The sequence below is a fragment of the Peromyscus californicus genome, unplaced genomic scaffold (assembly GCF_007827085.1).
Source record: "Peromyscus californicus insignis strain IS unplaced genomic scaffold, ASM782708v3 Scaffold_3__1_contigs__length_106647218, whole genome shotgun sequence".
Lineage (NCBI taxonomy): Eukaryota > Metazoa > Chordata > Mammalia > Rodentia > Cricetidae > Peromyscus > Peromyscus californicus.
The window spans coordinates 35,558,065-35,582,411 of NW_026294551.1; the positions used below are offsets into that span (position 1 = coordinate 35,558,065).

The following is a 24,347-nucleotide window of genomic DNA, read 5'->3' on the forward strand; positions in this document are numbered from 1 at the left end:
AGAATAAAACTTCACAAGTGGATAATATTTTCTATTTTTTCAATTATCTTTTGGCTTGTTTCATTTATTTCCCAACTAGTCATGAGGCAGATTACACATCTAAATGCTATAGCTAAGGAAACAACACTTATAAAGATTACATTTCCCGCTTAATCAAGGTGAGAACTAGTTTCATATGTAACCTAGACCTGCACATACTAGTAGCAATGCAGGCTCTAAAACAGACTCACTGGATTCTACTCCAGCTCCAATATTTGCCAGTCCTGTGACTAGAAGAAAATCGTTTAAGTGTTACAGAAACTACTCTTGACAAGGGGACATTTTTCTCTATTTTTCTTTTTCCTTGTGTGCTTGTGAAGGTCAGGACACCCTGAACTAGTCGGCCCTCTTCTTCTGCTGTGGAACTGACCTCAGATCACCACACAAGTACTTGGAAGCAAGTACTTGACTTGCTAAGCTATCTTTTCAGCCCTATTATGTCCTTTATAGGAAAATAAGAAAATAGAGAAAAAAATTGTTTTGGGTTTTTGTTTGTTTGTTTGTTTGTTTGTAGACAGGGTTTCTCTGTGTATTCTGGCTGCCCTGGAACTCACTCAGTAGACCACACTGGCCTCCAACTCAGAAATCCTCCTTCCTCTGCCTCCTGAGTGCTGGGATTAAGCAGGCAGATCTATGTGAGTTCAAGGTCAGTGTGGTCTATGTATCAAGTTCCAGGCTAGCCTGGCCTATGTAAAGAGAAGAGAGACTTGTCAAAAAATAAGTGTAGTACGTTTTAAAAGTGCAAATAAGTTAAAATTACAGCAAGCTTTGCTTCGAGAGATACTCACTTTCTTTGAACATTTCTTAGATGTCATAACTTACTATTTATTCATCTCTAAAATACTTAAGCAATACAAATTGGTGGCGCATGCCTTTAATCACTTTAGAGGCAGAGGCAGGTAGATCTCTGAGTTGGAGGCCAGCCTGGTCTACAGACTGAGTTCCAGGACAGCCAGGGCTACACAAAGAAACCTCATCTCGAAACACTCCTCCCCACCCCTCAAAAAAAAACACCTGGTGCTATTGGGCTAGAGTAATGGTTCAGTGGCTCAGAGTATTGGCTGCCCTTCCAGAGGACGATCCACTGGGTTCAATCTCTACCACCTACATGGCAGCTCACAACTCTCTGTAATTCTGCTCCCTAGAAATCTAATATCCTCTCCTGGATTCCAAGAGCACAGCACACACATAATACACAGACATATATGCAAGTAACACACATATACACACAATTGACATTTAAAAAATGATGCTCTATTGAGAAACATTTATTAAAAAACATTTTAAAGGGACGCAAACACAATAAGAAAAAGGGACATGGTTAATACTTACAGTACAGCATATATAAATCAAATACACAAAGCATGATAGCGCTCTCTTTTATTCCCAGCATTCAGGAGAGAGGCAGGTGAACCTCTGAATTTGAGGTCAACCTAGTCTACATAGTGAATTCCAGACCAACCAGAGCTATACTCACTGTAAGACCTGTCTCAAAAACAAAGCAAAACAGTTAACAATAAGAACTGAACGCACATAGAAAGAAATACAACTTACCCTGATGCAGCTGAAACAACAAAGCTTGGAGCAGTGAGGACACAGCCGAGCATCCCGCAATTTCTCCATACAAATGAAACATCGGAAAACCTCAGCAATGCTCTGAAAACAAAAGACGTCAGGTGCCCACATTACGCTAAGTCAAGAGTAAAGAGCATTATAAAAAGACTTCAATCAAGGCCAGGCATAGTGGTGCACAACTTTAATCCCAGCATTCAGGAGGCAGTAGCAATTGGATCTCTGCCAGTCTGAGACTATACACATTGAGTTCCGGGTATCCCTGGGCTACTCAGTGAGATGCTGTCTTAAGAAAAAGAAAAAAAAGAAAAGAGAAAGAAAATTCACTCAGCATTTACACTTACTTGGGGGTGATAATGCCTCAGTTTTAACTATACTCCCTATCAGAACTTTGGTGAGTCAGAACATCTAGAAAACATGCTTGTTTTTTAATAAGCTTGATGATGGTTCTAGAAAAACATATGGACTAAGAAAGTGGGTAAGTCAGTGAAGTGCTTGCCTTGAAAACATAAGAATCTAGGATCCCCTGAATCAGGGTACAATCCAGTGTGGTGGTGGTACATGCCATCCTAGCTATGGCAAGACAGAAGGCAGAGACAGGCAGATCCCTGGAAGTTCAATGCCAGCTAGCCTGGCTAACTGGTGAAGTTCCAAGCCAATGAGACCCAGTCTCAAACTAAAGGTGGGATGTAATCACTAATGGGTCTCCTCTGACCTCCATCTGTGCACCATAAACACACACACACACCTGCACCCTGAAGCACGTGCACGCACACACACACACAAAGTAAGAAAAACAAAATGTGCCAAGCGGCTGTGGCGCATGCCTTTAATCCCAGCACTTGGGAGGCAGAGGCAGGAGGATCTCTGTGAGTTCCAGGCCAGCCTGGGCTACAGAGTGAGTTCCAGGAAAGGCACCAAAACTACATGGAGAAACACTGTCTCGAAAAACCAAAAAGAAAAAAGAAAAACGAAACACAAACATATATTTTATATAGGAATACTTTCACTGGGGTACATTAGGTTAATTATGGCAATTACACATATAGCATGTACAAATACTTAATAGTACAAAAAGAGGTGTGCGTGTAACAGAAATAAAGGAAGACTCCATGCCTAAATACACAATGACAACTTTTCACTTCTCCACAAAGGAGATGGATGGCTTCTGTAATTACAAGAGGGAATTTGTTTTTGTTTTTGTTTTTGTTTTTTAAGAGACAGAGAGTCTCACTACATAGCTCTGGATGGCCTGAAAACTCCCTATGCTCACCATCTTGGCCTAGAAAACAGAGATCCGCCTGCCTCTGCCTCCCAAGGGCTGGAATTAAAGGTGTGTGCCATGACATCCAAACAAGAGGAAATTTTTAAAGATACAGAGGAGCTATCGAGGTGGCTTGGCAGGCAAAGGCTCCTACCACCAAGCCCGAAGATCTGAATTTCATCCCAGGCACCCCAATATAGGAGAATTGACTCTAAGTTGTCCTGATCGCCACATGAGCACATACATCAATGAATGCATATCTACGCACACTCAAAATAAATAAATATTTGTAAAAATATTTAGGCTGGTGGCAAAGTATTCTGGCCCAAAGAGAAACTAATTTAGAATCTGAATTTCTGTCCTGATGGAATCAACTAATTATGTGAGAATCTGCATCCACTAAAAATTTTAGTGTCATTTCTATGACATCTAGTGAACAATAAAAAAAATGTAAACAGAAAAGTTTTTTAAAAGGTTGTAAACAGAAAAAAAAATCACAACACCATTCTTCTTTACAAGTTTCAGAGGAATCTATCTTCAAAGTAATTGGCAAGTTAAAATTCTTAAAAGAACTAAAATTACTGCTAAATACATTGTTACTGTATTTTTAAGTTTATTTTTGCAGTACAACGTTTGTTTTTACTCCATCCCATAAGAATTAAGCCCTCCTAAAATCAAGAAAAGTTTACAAAACCTTTATACAACTTTCACAAAAGCAATTAAGTAGAAAATTACTCATGATACTAATCATGACTGCAAGCCGGAACCTGAGAGATGTGGACTCTAAATGGCTCTGGGAAGAAAAAAAAAAAAAAACAATTGGGTGAATTGGGTTAATTTCAAGTGCAATGCTCAGTAAGTTACGCTCCCCCGCCGCCCCGCCCTTTTTTTTCTTGAGACAGGGTTTTCTCTGTGTAGCCTTAGCTGTCCTTGGCTCTCCTGGAACTCAAGTGTGCAGACCAGGCTGGCCTCGAACTCACAGAGATCCGCTTGCTTCTACTTCCCAAGTGCTGGGACTAAAGCCATGCGCCACCAATGTCCGACCCCCTTACTTTTATAAGCAAAATTATATAGTATTTTAGTGACTGAAAGGTTCAAATTTTAATTATTACTACATAGCATAGTTGTATCCCCAAAAGGCAATCATTTTTGATGCTTCTAGCCTTTATAGACATATCCCAACCATGTAGTCATAAGAATCAGTGTTGGAAACCAGCCATCAAGACAGTAGAGTATTGGAGAGGTGTGTGTGTATCCTACAAAATGTACCGCTGAGGGTGAAAAATGTTTAATCATTCTGAGCAAGTCGTGGCGAGAAAGCGGGGCAAGTCCTTCCGATGAATTTGCAATTTTGCTCTGGAGAGGCTCCACCTGCAAACCGAGACGAGCCGAGGTGCCAAGGCATCGCTGCAAACTCTCAGCACCTGACTGCGGAACAGCTTCAGCACCTGGCAGCCTGAGGGCAGCAGAACCACAGGGCCAGCCTCCCTCTTGGCGCCCAGCAGAGGCTGCCTCCCACAGGGAAGGCGAGAGCATGGCGCCCCGGATGGAAAGGGCTCCGCGATGGAGGGGAGCCCGGCCACCACCCTCCGCAACGCCCCTCACCTCCACACTCTGCTCGTCCATTGCCTCCGGCTCTCGGCGGGGCCCTCGGCGACCCTCGGAGTCCGTGGTCCGCGCTGTCCGCCGCCGGCCCGAGGTGGCCAGGTCAACTGCGCCCACCTCAGCAGGCTCCCACAACAGTGCCACCTCCGTGCCCCATCCCGTCAGGTTCCCCGCCGGCTACCCCCCATTTCGCCATTTTTATCCGCGCGCCAGCCCTGGGGCGGCGAGGGAGGGCTAGCGGTAGCCGCAGCGCCTTCCTCCCGCCTCAGCCACCGGCCAGTGTCCGCCTGGGAAGCCTCGGCCCACGTGACGGCGGCGCGCGCGTGTGGAACCGCCGCGGGCCGGGTCCGCGGCCAAACCGGCGTTGCGGAGAATTCGCAAACACCAACGGTAACCAGGGGCAGCTAGAGGCGCGGCAGCCGGGCAAGCGCGGCGCGCACGCGCAGTCGGCGGGAGGGGCGGGGCGGGGCGGGAGAGGAGAGGCGGGCCCCGGTTCCCGCGGTGCGCGCAGCACACGAGACTTGGGGAGGCCGTGCTCCGCGGAGGCGTGCCTGGAGACGGCGCGAGGCCCCGGGACTCTCAGATTTTACCGCCCGAAGACTGCGGCCACCTCGTGTGCTCGTGGTCCTTAGTTGGGAGCCACGCCCCCAAGCGTTAGGGACCGGGAGATTTATCTGCGCTCTCAGGTTCCCTCGGTGCGGGTCTCAGTGGTCTTTGGCTCACTTGAGGAGACCCTGGAGTCGCGGACTCATGGGTAGGGTGTTTGTTTTCAGCCGGAGAGGAAAAGCAAACTTCCAAGTATTTTTTTTTCTTAGACTTCGTTTCCTCTATTCGAAAGCTCCGATTGTGATGGACAGGCGATTTTTGTTTTGGCTTATTTTTTATTGCGAAACAAGGTGTCTGGAGCTGGTGTGGGACTGAATATATAGGATTGCAGGCCAGCTACCAGGTCTGCTGGCTCATTTTGGGGAAATGACTGGACCCACATCCCACCCACTACTCCTTTCTTGCTGCGAGTTGTTTCTGCTGCCTGGGACTAACATAAAAAGACTGTATTCAGCTTTCCTAGGCTATCGCCTCTAATAATTGAGGGTGTGAGACAATAGGTGTAGGTCAAATTCTTAAATCTTACTATTTCTTTTGAGTTCATTACATAGTTATTTACAAACTCCAATCTAGAGAATAATCTAGAAACTTTTAGTGGTTAGCAACAATTTTTTAAATCACATGAACTATAAACAAGATTTACAGAGGCTAGACAGATGGCCCAGAGGTTAAGAGCACTTGCTGCTCTTGGGGAGGATCAGAGTTTCTAATCTCACCTTTGGACTCACAGGCTTTAACTCCAGCTCCAGCAGATCAGACATGTTCTTCCAGCCACCTCAGAAACCAGAGATCATGTGCACGCATGTGACCATAACCCAAAATAATCTATACACACACACAATTTAAGAAAATTAAGCAGGGGCCGAAAATGCTTTCACTTCAAATCGTTTATGGTCTTGGAACTAGATGCAGGTTGATAGCTGCACAATTATTTCTATTAACATGTCCTCAATTGTACCTTTTCTGTTTTTGTTCTCATGTAGGGTCTCATGTGGCATGCACTAATCTGAAACTTGCTTTGTAGCAGATGCTGGCCTTGAACTCCTGCCTCCACCTTCCCCATGCTGGAATATTACAAAGGTGTGCCACCACAGTCCGTTTACATTTGAAAATTAATTTTGTTGTTGAAATTTTACCTCAAAAAATTGTAGGGGCCTGGTGTGTTGGTGCATGCCTTTATCCTTGAATCGTGGCCTTTAATGACTAGGCAGAACAGTCAGAGCTCTAGGTGTTCAAGACTAGCCTGATCTACATAGTGAGTTCCAAGCCAGCTAGGGCTCCATATTCAAACTCAAAAATCAATCAAAAAGAAGTTGATTGTGGGAAACAGTATGGCACTTGGGATTCTCAAAATATGGAGAAATCCTTGCCGTTAAGTATATCAGATGACAACACTATATGATACACATTAAAAACAGATTATGATATATTTGCCTAACAACCCAAAATGTTTAAGGAACTAATAGTTATCAGGATAGTTCGTAAAAATAAAACATTAGAGAAATCTGCAACTCATTAGGGGTCTTTGATTCCAAGTACAGTCAGATTGTGGTTAACTTGGGCAAAAAAGAAATTGGGCGCCGGGCGGTGGTGGCGCACGCCTTTAATCCCAGCACTCGGGAGGCAGAGCCAGGCGGATCTCTGTGAGTTCAAGGCCAGCCTGGGCTACCAAGTGAGTCCCAGGAAAGGCGCAAAGCTACACAGAGAAACCCTGTCTCGAAGAAAAAAAAAAAAAAAAAGAAATTGGTAGTTGGCCAAGTTAAAGGTCATTTGTCAGAACCTAGATTAGGAAGTCTGCTAGCACTTGGGACCTTGAGGCAGAAGATTGAGAATCTGCATGAAGCCAGGCAGGGCTATATCTTAAAACCAAAAAAACTGGGGCAGCACTTAGGGGCTGACATTGCTCTGCCCTTCTCCACAAGACACATCTCCCAAAATGCTATTGCTTTTGTAATTTATAACTATACAGATTGTCAGTAAGAAACTGAGCAATGGCTACAGTGAAACCCTGTCTCGGAAAAAAAAAAAAATCTGAGCAAAATCATGGTATAGCCATACAGTAGTTTTTTTGTTTTTTTTTTTTTTTGGTTTTTCGAGACAGGGTTTCTCTGTGTAGCTTTGCGCCTTTCCTGGAATTCACTTGGTAGTCCAGGCTGGCCTCGAACTCACAGAGATCCGCCTGGCTCTGCCTCCCGAGTGCTGGGATTAAAGGCGTGCGCCACCACCGCCCGGCCTTATTTTTATTTTTTTAAACATTTATTTATTATGCATACAGTGTTCTGCCTGCATCCCTGCAGGCCAGAAGAGAGCACCAGATTTCATTACAGATGACTGTGAACCATCATGCAGTTGCTGGGAATTGAACTCAGAACCTCTGGAAGAACAGCCAGTGCTCTTAACCTCTGAGCCATCTCTCCAGCCCATACATACAGTAGTTTTATAAATGTTTAAAAGAAGATTGAATATATGGTGTATGTCATGAAAAAATATATTTAAATGTCAAAACTATATACAGCTACAATACAATGTATGATTATTGACCTTTTTTGTTTTATAAAATTCAATGTGAATACATATAGAAAAGAAAAATTGACTGCAGATTATTTCTGGAAAATATGCATTATACCTGTGTTTCTAAATATCTTAAGTACTATTATAAATTAAAAAGGAAAAACACTACAGTAATAGAGCAGTAACTCAGAGCAGAAGCAGGGGATCTATGAGTTCTTGGCCTGCCTGGTCTACATAACACATTTCAGACTACCAGGGCTATGTAGTAAAATTCTGACTCAAAAAAAATGATTGGGCATGGTTTCTCCTTCCAGTAATCCCACCATTAAAGAGCTGAGGCAGCCAGCTCACCAAGATACCCTAGGCAAGTCTGGACAAAGTGGGACTCTGTTCAAAAGTAAATACATAAGGAGATTTAGAGCTATAACTCAGTGGTAGACTGCATCCCAAGTATATGCGACATCCTAGGTTCAAGAACCATAAAAATATAGTGAAATTGATTTACACACACACATACACACAATAGATAGTAGCAAATAAGTCAGAGATTTCAGTGTTTTACCTTTCATATAGAATGAACAACTACAAAATTAGACTGAAAGATAGATAACAAACATTACTGCAATACTAGATGGACAGTCTAAAACAGCATTTGAAAACAAGCTCATTTATTATTAGCAAACAATGGGAAGGAAAAAAACAAAAGGAGAGTTTTCACAAAACAGTCTATGAATTATATTAGTTAGGGAAATACTGGACATCAGAGACACACAACTAAAAATGTGCTATCGTGTATAATGTACATTTTCAAAGAAGAAATTGCAGGGTTGGAGATGTAGCCCGGTTGGTACAGAGCTAGCCTAGCATGCTCAGGCTCTAGTGAGCACTCTGGAAGTAGCAAAGTAAAAGGTTATCCTTGGCAACACCAATTCGGAAGCCAGCCTGGGATACATAAGGCCTTGTCTCAAAAAGAGAGAGGGAGAACGAAACAGTGCCCAGTGTGGCAGTGTACGCCTTTATTCCCAGTACTCAGGAGGCAGGAGCAGGCATCTCTAGGATTCATGCCAGTCTAGTCTACATAGTGAGCCCCAAGGCCAGCCAGAGCTACATAGTGAGAGCTTGTCTCAAAAAAGTAAACAAACAACACCTGAATAATTATAATATACAAGTATTTTCTCCATTCACACACTGATTGAAATGTACATAAATATTCTTTTACAAAATCCCAAAGTGTCTAAAATTATCCCAACTATAAAAAAGAAAACAGATTAAAATAGTATTAAGGGATTTCATTACCTGAACCCACAAAACTAACTATGGGCATCAGTATTTCAATCTTCTTCCCATTCCATCCTTTTTGGCTTTTAGTCATATGATATCTACCCTTCGAACAATTTCCTCTCCTATGAAAAGCATCACGATCCTGACACTCAAGGAAAATCTCAATCTTCCTCATCAGCCTCCCCACCCCCCATGGATTAATGACATCAAGCATGAACAAGACATCTTGCTGAATCTCTTTGGAATTGATCTTTTCTCCATTAGAGTCCGTTTTAAAATCCCATGTCTTTATAAGTCTGGCATGTGAGGTTTTAATTGCTCTGTCACAGCTTTCTCTTCTTCAGTCAGTGTAGTTAGCTAGAAAACAAATGACAAAATATTTAGTTCAAAAGCCTCCAGAGGTTGTTAAATGAGTCAAACGTCCGTTGCTCTGTTGCACAGATGTGTTTGTAAGCTTATACTATATATGTAATCATGAAACTGAAAGATAAGGGAAAACAATAGCTGTTTGGCTATTTATACACCACGATTGGGCTTTCAAAGAATTTGCAATTAGGCTATACAAACAAGATCAAGAAATCAAACTTTCAAAGAATTTGCAATTAGGCTATACAAACAAGATCAAGAAATCAAACAAACTGGGCTGGAGAGATGGCTCTGCAGTTAAGAACACTGACTGCTCTCCCAAAAGACCTGGGGTCAATTCCCAGCACCCACACGGCAGCTCACAACTGTCTGTAGTTCCAGTTCCAGGGCTCTGACATCCTCACACAGACACACATGCAGGCAAAACACCAATGCACATAAAATACAAATAAATAATTTGTTAAAAAAAAAAGAAATCAAACAAATTAAGGACTATCATTTAATAGAACTAAATTACTGTTTGGATACCATATTTGGAAGAGATTTGGACCAAAACAGTATGACATTTTCCCCAGAGAAATAAGTTTGTGCTACATTTTGAAGACCTCATCTCAAAAAACATTTTAAAAAATAAGAAGCTCGGTGGTGGCGGCGGCAAACACCTTTAATCCCAGCACTTGGGAGGCAGCAACTGGCAGGTCTCTAAGTTTGAGGACAGCCTGGTCTATAGAGTGAATTCCAGGACAGCCAGGGCTGAAAAACCCTGTCTTGGGGGGGAAAAAAGAAAAAAAAGAAAAGCAAGTACTCTGATAGGTAATAAGAAAGATGAGGAAACAAGTAACTATCCACTCAAAGCAGGCAGGAGCAAGAGCCAAAACAAAAGGAAATGAGATAACCAATAAAGGATTTTCACAGAACACCAACAGGTTGGCTGAGAAAAGGGTTATATGGGAAAATAACACAAGCTACAGCTCAAACCTCTGAAATAGTTACAAGTTGGCCTAATTATATAGGTCATCTCTAGAGAGACTGCCAAATCTGGAACATGACAGAACTACAGAATCAGCATCTCCAGGGTAGCACCATCCAATAAAACTTTCCATGATGCTGGAAATAATCTGTATCTGCAGTTTGAATAGGAAATGAAGAACAGAATTTTCAATTTTATGTAACCACTTTTAAATTTATATAGCCACATGTGGTTATTGGATAGCCTCATTCTCCAACATCTCAGAACCCCACTACTCTTCTATACAGCTGGTTTGACAGATCAACATTGGCCCAACATGTTCTTATGTATAAAATTATAAACACATTCTGCAACCCACACAGTGCAGAAATCTACTCCAAATAAGGGAATGGTATTAATATGGCAAAACATATTCTCAATAAATCCCTGTTATTCCTAAGCTTACTAGGGAAGAATTCTCAGGCCATAAATTTAATAAGTCCTCAAAGGCTTTTTCCTAGAATTAAGGCCAACTTTATCAGTCTGAAGTTTGATGTAACTGTTATTTTGGGGTTTTTTGTTCCTTTCCTGGAATGAGTAGGCATGAATGGATAGGCAGTACCTTCTTCATCCTCTCCTTCAAGCATCATCTCCATCTTACTTGACTTAAGAATCCTTGTGATTGTGAACTTACGACCTGATGTGTATAGACTCCTCACATGTTGTAGTATAAAAACATCAGCTACTGAGCTAGGCACTAAGATTTTTAACTGAGACTTGAATGATTTAGTAGCATTTGTATAAAATATAAAAGAAAAAACAGAACAAAACAAACAAGAACCCAGAAGGATATAGCTCCATGGTAGGGTGCTTCCCTATCATGAACAAGGCACCGAGTTTGATCCCCCAACACATACACTGAAAGGTCTAGAGCCAGGGCAGTCATGGTGGTAGATGCCTTTAATCCTAGCATTTGGAAGGCAGAGGCAGGCAGATCTCTCTAAATTCAAGATCAATCTGGTCTATGGTCTACATATTGAGTTCCAGACCAGCCAAGGCTATATGCATTTGAAACAAACAAAACCAATAACAAAAACTAGATCAAGAAATCATCTACGTGTGTTTTGTTTTTTTGCTTTTTGAGACAGTGTCTTGCTATGTAGCCCCAACTGGCCTGGAATTATGAGAGTCCTTCAGTTTTTTAAGAGATGAGATTACAGGGGTGTACCATCAACATTTGATGTCTTACTAGTTATGATGCTTCCCCTGCCCCTCACTCCCCTCCTTCCATTTTTTGAGACAGGATCTCATGTATATCAGACTGACCTCAAACTCCTTTTGTAGACAAGGATGACCTCAAACTTCCAATCCTCCTGCTTCAGGTGCTGGGATAATACATGTAGCACACCATGTTCCAGGGACTGAATCAGAGGCCTCATGCATGTTGGGCAAGCACTATACATCTCCAGCCCTTTCTGGGGTTTTTTTTGTTTGTTTGGTTTTGTTTTGGTTTTTTTTTGGTTTGTTGTTGTTTGAGGCAGGATCTTACTCTGTAGCCCAGGCCGGCCTTCAACAGTTTGTTGTTGAGTTTTTCTTTAAGAAAGAGTCTCACTGCCTGGCCCTGGAACTCACTATATTGATCAGATGTGGGGGGAGGACTTTTTTGTTGTTGCTGCCTCTACCTCCCAAGTGCTGGGATTAGATGTTTGCCACCCGGCCTGACTGCATCAAACACTTACCAGTTCCTATATGAACCAGGAGAATCCCAGTGTGGTGGCACATGTCTATAATCCATCCAGCACTCAGGAGGCTGAGGCAGGAGGATTGGTTTAAGTCCAAGATAGTACTACACAATGAGACTGTCCTATCTCCAAAATCAAAAAAGAGAGTTGCTTCATTTTATAAGTTTAATAAATTTAAGTTTTCTCTTCTGCCATGGTTATAAAACCCAAAACAGCACACCTTTTCACTAACCAAGTCAAATCAACATGATTTTTCTTTTTTTACTAAAAAGAAAAGCAATTAAATTTTCAGTAATCAAAAAATTGGATTTCTATCAATAGTTTAAACTGACTACTAAATTTTACATTCCACTGTAGTCCTGAGTGAATCTGTGTTGTTGACATGAGCCAGCCATGTAGAATACCCTAGAGCCACAGACCCTTGGAGGAATGGCAAAGCCTTCCCCTGGTCTGAGTGTGGATGTTGAAAGTGTGTGCAGAAAATGTCCACCATAGCTTCCTCTCCCCAGATCTATATGGCCTGAAAACTGCTCCCCTGTAGAGATGGCTCCTCCCCATTACCTAAACCTGCCTTCTTGATCTAGCTATACACCATAAATTCTGTATGTAATAACCCCACTTCATTGTTCAGCCATGTGCAATTACCCTGCCACTGCTCAACTCTATATAATAAACACACTGTGCTTCTAGGATGCGAAGGCTTCTCTAGAATCCAGGCTACCAAATCCCAGCATTTCTGTCTGTGTGTCTGTCTGTCTTTTCTTCATTCCCTCACCACCTCAGTCACATCCAAGTGTCTGGAAGCCATGCATGGACGTAGCACAGCATACTGGGGTTTTATTTTTAAAACAATATTCACAACTAAAACTTCACAAGTCCAGTCTGTCAACTAAAAACATTACCTCCAGGTCTGTGTGCTTTTGTAGTTCCTGTATCATGGTCATTGTCTTGCTCAGAGTAGCACCAATGCGGCTCTTACTCTCTTTTTGCTCAACAGAAAGTGGCTTAAAGCGTGCACACAAAGCTTGATATCGAGACTTTATTGCTGATAATTCCTTTAAAATTGCAACTGCATTTTTCTACATCAGAAAAAATAAGGTTAATATGTTAAATGATGTAGTGGGAAAATTAAGCTTATTTTTAAAAATTAATATGTACAACACATTCTACCACATATTTGTTTGGTCACTACTATCTTACTATACAACCCTGGTTGGTCTAAAAATTGCTATGTAGACCATGCTGACCTGGAACTCAGAGAAATCCACCTGCTGCCTCCCAGGTACTGGGATTAAAGGTATGCACTACCATACCCAGCTACAGAGGACCTACTCCTGTTTGTGTATACACACACACACACACACACACACACACACACACACACACACTCACCATAATAAATACTTAAAAATTTTTAAAGAAAATTCTGACAGTGATATATAGATGAAGTGTGTCTGTGTGTGTATGTGTGTGTGTACAAGTTTTAGTTATGAATATTGTTTTAAAAAATAAAACTCCAATATGCTGTGGACAAGTGGAGGTCACAGAATGACTTTCAAGGGTAAATTCTCTCCTTCCACTGTGGGTTCAGGAATTTGAACTCAGGTTGTTAGCCCCTGCTTGGAAAGTCCATAATCTGGATGTCTGGAGGAAATTAATAAATGTATGAAATAGCCAATCACAAATGAACAAATACAAAATGTAGAATAGTAAAATTTACAAAGGCTAAAATGGTAGTTGTTGGGGGTTGGAGTTGGGTAGGGAGGATAATGGGGGGCTACTGTTTAATGGATACAGTGTATTAAGCTTGGAAAGATGAAAATTTGCTGATAGCCAGGTAGTGGTGGTGCATACCTTTAATCCCAGCACTTGGGAAGCAGAGGCAGGTGATCTATGTGAGTTCAAGACCAGCCTGGTCTACAGAGTGAGTTCCAGGACAGCCAGGGCTACCCTCTCTCTCTCAAAAAACAAAAACAAAAACAAAAAAACCCACACAAAAAAAGCCAAGAAAATCCGCTGAGATGGATGGTAGAGATATTTATGTAACAAGGTAAGTGTGCAACAGCACCTGAATGGTACACTTCAAAAGCATTCACATGGCCAAACATAGTGGCAGATGTCTGTATTCCCAGTATATGGAAGGCTGAAGTAGAAAGATAAGAAGTTCTAGACCGTCCTGGGTTATACAGCAAGTTTGAGGCCAGCCTGGGCTTTGTAAGTTTAAGGCTATCTTAGAATATATACTGAAACTGTTTCAAAACTACAGAAAGGATCAGTGTAATGACAACTATTTTTGAACATTTTGATGTTTCTTCAAAATACTCAGAGTATGAGCTGCTTCTATGGCCAGTAATTTCATGCCTAGATACATAGCCACAGAAATGAAAACATGTGGTATACCCGAACTTGTACGTGAATGTTCAGAGGCATTATTCACTATAGCCTAAAGGTTGGAAGAGCCTGATATCTAACTGATGAGTGGATAAACAAAACTGGTATAGTTATACATAGATACCTTTTAACAATAGAAAGGAAATAAGTACTGTTCATGCTTCAACATAGATGAACCTTGAAAACATGCTAAGTGAAAGACAACCACATACTTATACTTCAATTTTTGTCAAATGTTTACAGTAACACACCTATGGGAATAAAAAGTAAATTAACTGATGCTATGAACTGGTGGAAGTGGGAACAGGGTAATGGGGAAAGAGGTTTCTTTCTCGGATGATAAAGATGTTCAAAAAGTATGGCAATGTAAATTGTAAAAATTAAGATTTAAGCCGGGCGGTGGTGGCGCACGCCTTTAATCCCAGCACTCGGGAGGCAGAGCCAGGCGGATCTCTGTGAGTTCAAGGCCAGCCTGGGCTACCAAGTGAGTTCCAGGAAAGGCGCAAAGCTACACAGAGAAACACTGTTCCGGAAAAAAAAAAAAAAAAAAAAAAAAAAAGATTTAAAAGCAGGGTCTGCTGATCTGGCTCAGTGAGTCAAAGTGCTCACCCTGCAGGCCTGATGACCTCAATTCAATACAAGGAACCCATGGTGAGATCTGACTCCAAAAGTTGTCCTCTAACCTCATGTGGGCGCGCGCACACACACACACACACACACACACACATACACGTAATATTTGGGGGCTGGGGGTGGGGGTGGGGTGGATTCCAGACAGAATTTCCCTGTATAACAAACCCTAGCTGTTCTGTAACTAGATTTGTAGACCAGGCTGGCCTCGAACTCAGAGATCCATCTGCCTCTGTCTCTTGTGTGCTGAGATTAAAGGCATACACCACCACCATCCAGGCTAGTAATACATTTTTTTTAATTATTGTGGGAACAGCTATAGGACTACAGTCCACTGAATTGTATACCTTACTGCATTTGTTTGTTCAAAGTTCAGGCTGGCCTTGAACTTACAAAGACCAAAGTTTTGTTTGAGATTCTGCTGTTGTTTAATTTTTTGGTTTTTTGATAGTCTCACTATGCAGACCCAAACGCCCCAAACCCAGATAGAGGCTGGCTAAAAATGTATAGCAATGCTCCTGCCTGTCTCCCCAAGTACTGACAATTATGGGTGAGCACTATCATGCCCAGCCTAATTTCTTTAATGTATAGACTTTTTATAATTCGAATGTGTTATTTCCTGTCTCCTGTCAAGTATACTATCAACTGACAATGCATGGACATTGTTTCCTCTTTCCCATGGACATGTATACTTAGAAGGCATGAATTTATGGTATATAAACAGAGTTCTGATGCAGTGGGCATGTATCTGTAATTCCAGCTACTTAGGGGGCTGAGGCAAGGGGATCTCACTTAAGCCCAGAATCAAGACCATTCTAAGCCACATAAGACTCTTTCTCAAAATTAAATAGATAAAGTTAGTGATTTCTAAGCAATGTAACCTTAAATACTGCTCTGGTTTGCTTTCTATTGCTGTAATAAAACACGGACCAAAACCATCTCTGGGAGGAAAGGGTTTATTTAGCTTCCTCATCCCAATCAGTCCATCCTAAAAGGAAGTCAGGGCAGGAACTCAAGCAGGAACCTGGAGGCAGGAACGGAAGCAGAGGCCATGGAGGATGCTGCTTCCTCACTTGATCCTCGTCACTTGTTCAGCTTGCTTTCTTATACAACCCAGGACCACCTGCCCAGGGAGGCCCTGCCTACAGTGAGCTGGGTCATACCCCAGCAATCATTAACAAAAGAAAATGCTCACAGACTTGCTTACAGGTCAGTCTGACAAAGGTATTTTTTTCAAGTGAAGTTCCTCCCAGATGACCATGGATTGTGTTAAGTAGAAAGAAGGGGGAAGGGGGGAGACGACAACCAGTAAAAATACATAACTTTATTCAAAAATCACTGTTCATATCGATAATAAAGTAAACTTAACAGCATATCATCTTCCCCAGAGACTATCATGACCACTAACCCTTCTCCTTTTAAATTATGAACCACTACTCTAGAAGTAGAAATATTCTGTCTTGTCACTTCAGAGGCTTCCTCCTGACTTGTACATCTGAGTTCATTAACTGTTTTTAAAAGTTAGCACATAAGCCAGGGGTGGTGGTGCACACCTTTAATCCCAGCACTCGGGAGACAGGAGCAGGCGGATCTCTGTGAGTTAAGGCCAGCCTGGGCTACAGAGTGAGTTCCAGGATAGCCAGGGCTACACAAAGAAACCCTGTCTCAAAAACAAAAACAAACTAACAAAAAACATTTAATACATGTCATTCTGTTAACATATGTTCCTATTTCTCTTGGGAAAATATGAAGAAGTATAATCACTTCAGTATGAGCAATCTTCCATCAAAACAAGATTTTGTGACTCCATAAACCTAGCACTTACAAGAAAAGCTTGGTGCTTAATAATTGTTAGAATGTATTACTACTAGAGCATTACCAGAAAATGTTTATACAAAGCATTCTATTAAAAAGATCTACCAAGCCGGGCGGTGGTGGCGCACGCCTTTAATCCCAGCACTCGGGAGGCAGAGCCAGGCAGATCTCTGTGAGTTCGAGGCCAGCCTGGGCTACCAAGTGAGTTCCAGGAAAGGCACAAAGCTACACAGAGAAACCCTGTCTCGAAAAACCAAAAAAAAAAAAAAAAAAAAAAGATCTACCTATCCAGGCATAGTGGTGTACACCTTTAATGCCACCACGCGGAAGCCAGAGGCAGGCAGATATTTGTGAAGTTGAGGTCAGGCTGGTCTACATAGTGAGTTCCAGGACAGCCAGGTACTTAGTGAGTGAGACTCTGTCTTGAAAAAAAACAAAACAAAAAAATTTTACTTATTTCCCAATTACCTCTCCTGCTGAATCTGGGTGATTAGTCTTGATTTCATATTCCAGCCTATATTGAATGTAATCCAAATCAGAATCAGCTTTCTGGAACTAAAAATTAGCACACATATATTATTTAGTTAACAAAAATATATTAGTAAGCATAATTATTCATTCTCACATTCTTGAATATTTTAATATATGACACTCATTTTAACTTGTAGTATATAAAGCAAATAATATCCATAATATTTATGCTCTATTAAAAACTTATAACTAGGGATACGTTGATTTCATGACAACCCAGCAGGTGAAGATGCCTGCAGTCAAGCCCGATGATCTGCGTCCAATCCCAGGATCCACATGGTGGAAGGAAGGACTTAAGCTTTTGTTGGTCTGAGACAGGGTTTAAATGAGCTTGAAATCTTTAGGGTTTCTCTGTATAGCCCTGGCTGTGCTCAAATTCAGAGATCTTCCTGCCTCTGCCTCCCATGTGCTGAGACCTAAGGTGTGTGCCAACACCACCCGGCTGAGCTTGAAATCTTAATCCTCCAGTTTATCCCTCCAGAGTGGCTGGAGTTAGAGGAGGCCTATGTGCTTCCATTATCCTATATCAGGCAGTGCCAGCGTCTGGTCCCAGGGCCTTCTGTACATTTCACCAAGCTACATCCATCCCAAAGAACTCACTCATACAAGTTTGACTTTAACACATGCACCATGCATGAACACCCATACACATATACATAAGCTGTGTAATATTGGGCCATGTTAAATCTTTTTGTTAAGATTTAATTTGGGAACGGGCGGCAGTGGTGCATGCCTTTAATCCCAGCACTTGGGAGGCAGAGCCATGTAGAGCTCTGTGAGTTCTGCGTCAGCCTGGTCTAGGGTAAGATCCAGGACAGGCACAAAAACACCAAAACTACACAGAGAAACCCTGTCTTGAAAAACCAAAAAAAAAAAAAAAAAAAAAGATTTAATTTGGGGGCTGGTGAGATGATTCAGTGGTTAAAAGAGTTACAGAGGATCTAGGTTCGTTCAGCTCTCAGCATCCACATGACTGCTCACAACCATCTGTAACTCCAGTTTCAGAAGATACTCTCTTCTGGCTTCCACTGGCTCCTGTATGCATGTGGTGGATATCAACAACCCAAGCAAGCACACACACACATAAAACTATTTTTAAATTTACCAAAAAAAACTTTTAAATTTATGTGTTTGTGTGTGTCTATGTCTTTGCCACGTGTGTGAAGGAGCCCAGAGAGGCCAGAAGAGGGTGTAGGATCCCCTGAAGTTGGAATTACAGATGATTGCAAGCTGCACAACCTTAGTGCTGAGAAGCAAACTCCAGTCTTCTAGGTTAACAGGAAGCACCCTTAACCACTAAGAACCACCAGCCCCCAAACCACAAATCTCCAAGGAAAAAATATTAATATTAGTGACCTTGGATTGAGAAAAAAATGTGCATGTGTCTGTGTGTAGTTTACACGGATGCATGTATGTACATGTATGTATGCATGGATGCAAGAAGACTTTAAGAAAGACATTAAAGAAGATACATCAGTTGAAAATAAACACATGAAAAATGTTCAGTATCATTAAGGAGACTATGAAAAAGATTTTATCAATTTCTTCCCCCCCCCCTTTTTTTTTGTTGTTGTTGTTTGTATTTTTTTGAGACAAGGCTTCTGTGTGTAGCCCTGGCTGTCCTGGAACCAGCTTTGTAGACCAGGCCGGCCTCGTACTCAGAGATATGTCCCTGCCTCCCAAGTGCTAGGATTAAGGCGTGTGCCATCACTGCCCAGGTGATTTTAGCAATTTCTTACAAAATCAAACATATATTCACAGTACCTAGTAATCCCATTTCTCAGTATTTACACGAAAGAAATAAGAAATTATGTCCACACAAAAACACTTAATGCTTGCAACAATTTTATTCATAATAGGCAAAGCCTGGAAATGACCCCAGACACAATTTGTCAGACTTTATACAATGGAATACTACTCAGCAATAAAAATGAGTCAGTTGTCAATGCATGCAACAAGATAAAATGACAAAAGTACTTACAGTAAGTGCAAAAGGCAAACCCACATAGCAGACCAGTTAATGTATTAGCCCATTCAGAAGAAAGTTTGGGAAACTGCTGTTGGAGGAGAAACTGCAGACAGCACCAAGGAACTTTCCACTGTGATGAAAATGCTTTATGTCTTAGTAGTGGAGGTTGTTACCTGATCGTATACATTTGCCAAAACTCATCATAGTGTACACTTACAATTCTGAGTTTTACGTACATAAAATGTGCACTAAGCATTACCCAAAAAAGATGGTTTCTATTTTATAATTACAATAATCAAGCGTGTCTAAGTTTTAAAGATTTTATTATTGTGTGTTTGTATCAATGTGTGACTTTGCATCTGTGTGCCTGCAGAGGCCAGAAGATGGCAATGAATCCCCTGGAGCTGGATTTACACGTAGCTGTGAGCTACTAGATGTGGATGCTGGGAAGGGGACTCAGGGCCTCTATAGTGTTCTTGACTGGTGAACCATCTCTCTAGTCCCCTTTCCTAAGCTTTAAATCTAAGCATTTCCTATATAATACCAAAATTAACACTAAGACACCGTGTTACCATAGTAGATAGACGTGAGACCATTTATCACTTACCAACTCATACAGTCTAATGAGACCTAAGAGTTGCCAGAACCCATCCAAGTCTGTTACAAAAAGAAGCAAATTACAAAGTACTATTCATTTAGACAAGCCATGATTGTAAACATACAGTAATGAGATTTCAGTGCAATACAGTAATGAATTTTTAATGTTATTTTTTTCAAATGATGACTTTTAAAAATATACATGGGAACAAAATTATACAGTTTTCAGCACTGAAAGCTATAGAAAAGTTTTCATAAACGGTAAAGATGTACAACAAGAACTAGAAAAGCAGGTGTGCGGCCTGCTTTCGGATGCTTTGACAATACTATTGCACTGCTAGCTGTAAAGTACAGTAGTGCAATAAAGTCAGAGCATTCGCGAGCAGCAGTGAGCAGGAAAGGAGTGCAAGTTTCAGCGTGCAAAGACTTTAGAGTGCAGTGGACAGTTTTGGTCAGCAGACATCCAAAACCTAAAACCATTTTTACCAAAGTTCTTTTTTTGAAGAGTAAAAGACTTAAAGCCCAAGTGATAATTGGTTTTTTGACATCTAACATGTAAGTAAGTAGCAGCATTCAAGCATAAACATGCAGATGTAAAGGAATTTTGGAGTACGTCCTGAGCCTTTAGTAATTGACATGGGCACCAGTAATACTTGAGGACTAATTAACAAAACCAGCTATGATTACTACTGAGGCAAATGTATGAAAAAAATATTTCTGTTCTCTGCTGAAATGTAAGGTTGGTTACCTCTTCTTCCAAAGCAATTGGTTGCCTACCACAGAAAGCAAGTCCCTTGGGTAATTACTTCAAAGAAAACAAATGCAAAGGACTGGAGACATGATTCAGTGGTTAAGAGCACCTGTTGCAGAGGTCCTGGGTTTGATTCCTAGCACCCACTTGGCAGCTCAAAATCATCCATAACAGTTCCAAGGGATCCAATGTCCTCTTCTGACCTCCTTGGGCACCAGGCACACATGTCGTGCACAGACATACATACATGTAGGCAAAACACTCATATTCATTTTTAAAAAAAAGAAGGAAACAAATGACTATATACCCAATTTATCTTTACGGAATCTAATACACACACACACACAGCACTTAAATCTTGTGCCTCTTTAAACAAGAGTTTATTGAGGGCTAATACAATAAAGGAGGAGAGTATCAGGGAACCGACTTATTCTTAACAGGACATTAACCCAACGTAACCTAACACTAGGCAAGAGGATTTTTAATCTTTCAGTTTAACTCTTAAAATACCCTATGAAGCCGGGCGGTGGTGGCGCACGCCTTTAATCCCAGCACTCGGGAGGCAGAGCCAGGCGGATCTCTGTGAGTTCGAGGCCAGCCTGGGCTACCAAGTGAGTTCCAGGAAAAGGCGCAAAGCTACACAGAGAAACCCTGTCTCGAAAAACCAAAAAAAAAAAAAAAAAAAAAAAAAAAAAAAAAAAAATACCCTATGAAGTGAAGAAAAGCATATCCATTCCCTTCAAACTTAGAAATATCAAGAAAACAATGAGAGGGATAAAATAAGTTTCCCTAAAAGTCAAATGTAAACCAAGAAACAGAATCCAAGCATCCTATTAGAAACAGAATCCAAGCATCCTATTACACTCCTTTTGCGAACAATCCCAGGGAGTATCACAAAAGGAGGGCAGGAGACAAACGCCACTCAATCAGTTAGTGAAGGGAGAATGTCAGAGAACAAAGGTTACCCTACAATGAGCTTATTCCACCATTAGTAATGTTGATTGATGCAAAAATACATTCCCATTGTTTTCATTGACCTTCCTTTAAATGGTCCAGTTCAGCTACTTAGACAGATTAAACCTGCTAAAAAATGGACTCAAAAGAGCTGAAACATTGGATACTTATCCTCAGCCACAAAACTCAAATTTGGGAATATATTTAACTATGCTAACCAAGCATTGGGTTTGAAAGACAAGTGTTTAAAAGGCAAATTTAATTTTCTGAATTTGATGTTAACACAAGAAAAATACAAAAAAATTCATTCAGATTAGATGTTTTACAGAGTTAGAATAACTATTGCCTTTACAACATCATGCACTCCTATTATACGTCCAAGGGCTCCTTAGAAAATCTTTTAAGTGATGTAAAGACTTTTACACCATTTACCTTTGGCTTAGAAAAGACAATTTCAATAGATACATTTTTTTCTTTTGAGAACATGGTACATTTGAAGATGAAATGTCTTTTGCTGTCTGGTTAATAAAAAGCTAAAGTTAATATTGAAAATCATGATTAAAAAATTGATTTTGCTTTTTAAGCCCTTGATTATGAAAAATAATAACTTGGAAAATTAAAGTGCTAAGTATATTTCAGGAAATCTCACAAAGGGAAAAGCTGCTTTCCTTTCATTCTCTGCAAAAAGCAATTTTAAAGCTACCTCATAATTTAGACAATATCTAAAAAAAAAAAAAAAAAAAGTTCAACTTCCTAAAATCTACTTTTTGCTGGCTGTTTGTGTTTTCCTTAAGATAATCTGCTCAGTATTTTTTAAAAGTCTGAGTATTGATTGTACTGGAAAGGCTAGATAAGCTTTGAAATTGATCAACCAACTAAAGAAAATAACCCATCAAAAACAGAATTAGCCTCTAACAAGGCAAAATTATCTTCACCTACTCCAAAGGAAGGACTTCATAATGTGGGAGAGCATGATGAGAATTTACATGCCTGCTGACAAACCACAATATTTAACAATACTTAACGTTGTGTGTGTTAATAGTAATACATTACTATATTGATATACACACATTACACACACACACACACACACACACACACACAAAACCCTTTAAGTCAACTATTCATTTTTCAAGATTGGAAAGCTGCAGAAAATTCTCCTCCCCGTAAAGCACCCCCCTTCCCATACTCCTCCACAAAGTTTAAAATACAATGTCAATAAAAGCAACTGAAAGCCCTCTAATAAAATGTATGTGAAACACCTGAATTCCTTAACGCAAGAGAAAAGAAACTGAGGCCTCACACTTTCTGGGGTGAGAATGGGGGTGGGGAGTGGTACTTCCTATCTTCCAGGATCACCCCAAAGTCCTTTCCAAGGCAGAAGTTACAGACTCAAGATATTCCTTGGAGAGAGTAGCACAGACACACCGGATACCTAGGCGGAGGGAAGGACAGATTACGAGCGAAGGAAGAAATGTTTTACTTTTCATATTAATCTGGTTATTTAAGGACCTGGGGGAACTCTGTGATCCCTTCACATTCTGTACTTTTGAGGAAGCTATTCCAATCTGGAAGAAAAGTGATCATGCAAAAGAAGACCGAAGACAGAAGACGGGAACTAAGAAAAAAGGCGCGGAGCTCAAGCGTCCACTGCAAAGATGGGAGGGCGAGAATAAAGAGAACGAGTAACGGGGAAACCGTCACAGAGAAAACTAGAAGGCCCCTGGGCTGGGCGCCCAGTGCACGCCAGACACGCCAGCGGCCACCGAGGTGCGAGGTCCCGGGCTCCGCTGGCACAGAGGAGAGAAAGCGGGCAGCTCGAAAGCGGCCGGCCTGGCCTGGCGCGATGCCGCCCGCGCCCGCCGCAGGAAGGAGCTCCAGGCTCGGTGCCCGCGGCTCGCCCCTCTCCCACGCCACCTCCGAGCCGCACGGAGCCGGGGCTGCGGGACCGCGGGCAAGTTTTTCGTGCAGGTCTAGCGTCCTCTTTCAGACCGTCCCAGCTCGCCTTCGAAGAGGTGAAGAGTGGAGCCCCAATTTCGGCGCCCCTGGACTTCTGCCCCACCTCATCCTCCATCCCCCCTTTCGGGAAACGTGAACGACCTCTCTCCACCGCAGAGCTCTTACAGACCGTTCCAGGCACATTTGGGGGAGAAAGGTGGAAATACAGGAGACGGTGTCTGTACCGGGCGCGGCTCCCGGGGCCGGTGGAGGTGAAAGCGAAGAGCAGGGAATTACAAAGGCCCACACCCTCAACATCTCCCGCCATTTCCCTCACGAGTTCCCCGGATGTAACCCCTTCCCCCGCGGCGGTTAAGAGACCAAGGCGGCGGTGGCTCCCTTCGATGCAGGAGGAGGGAACTCGATTCAGATCCCAGCCTCCACCACCCGGAGTTTCCGGCGGCTCCAAATCGCGCCTCACCCTCTAGGCCTTTGGTGGAGAAAACAAATTACCCAGTAGGTTTCCTTCACTCTCCACTCACCATCAGTTCCAGCTTATCGACCTCCGCCTCCATGTTGAATAGTTGACATTCCTCAGACCGCGGAGGCGCTTAAGCTGCAAGCCGTGCTAGCACTGAGGGTCTCTATTGGACAGCTGTCACTCAACGTCTCGCGCTCATTGGCTCGTCCCTTCCGCCGGCGCCCGCCCATTGGCGATTGGGTAACGCCCCTCCTTATGAAACACATTTTCCTGTTGGGCAAAGACACAAAACGCCGTAGGAGGATTGGCTGTGGTATATGTGATTATTCTCATTGGCTGCCTTCTGTTCTCCTCT

At 41.9% G+C, this 24,347-nt stretch overlaps 2 protein-coding genes across 14 annotated transcripts in view; both read right to left on the reverse strand.

The window, feature by feature from the left end:
- The window catches only part of Trim37 (tripartite motif containing 37), a 153,772-nt gene extending 148,861 nt beyond the window's left edge, over positions 1-4,911 (reverse strand). For 8 of the 13 annotated variants that reach the window (XR_008222455.1, XM_052758164.1, XM_052758163.1 and 5 more), the window contains exons 1-2: positions 4,481-4,909; positions 1,594-1,695 (exon numbers count right to left, since the gene is read on the reverse strand). Coding sequence is in view for 12 of the 13 variants with exons in the window: in XM_052758164.1 (XP_052614124.1) it covers positions 1,594-1,695; positions 4,481-4,501 (123 nt within the window). In the remaining variant the exon portion in view is untranslated. Of the gene's footprint in view, positions 1-1,593; positions 1,696-4,480 lie in introns of all 13 variants that reach the window. The other 5 variants (XM_052758171.1, XM_052758170.1, XM_052758172.1 and 2 more) reach the window with 3 other exon arrangements.
- Positions 4,912-8,124: 3,213 nt separating this feature from the next.
- On the reverse strand, positions 8,125-24,166 carry Ska2 (spindle and kinetochore associated complex subunit 2). Its single transcript, XM_052758026.1, has 4 exons — positions 24,054-24,166; positions 17,240-17,326; positions 12,838-13,014; positions 8,125-9,235 (listed from the first exon to the last, which is right to left on the reverse strand). The coding sequence occupies exons 1-4, from the start codon at positions 24,084-24,086 to the stop codon at positions 9,167-9,169; spliced, it is 366 nt and encodes a 121-aa protein (XP_052613986.1). The 5' UTR covers positions 24,087-24,166; the 3' UTR covers positions 8,125-9,166.
- Between the last annotated feature and the right edge of the window lie 181 nt (positions 24,167-24,347).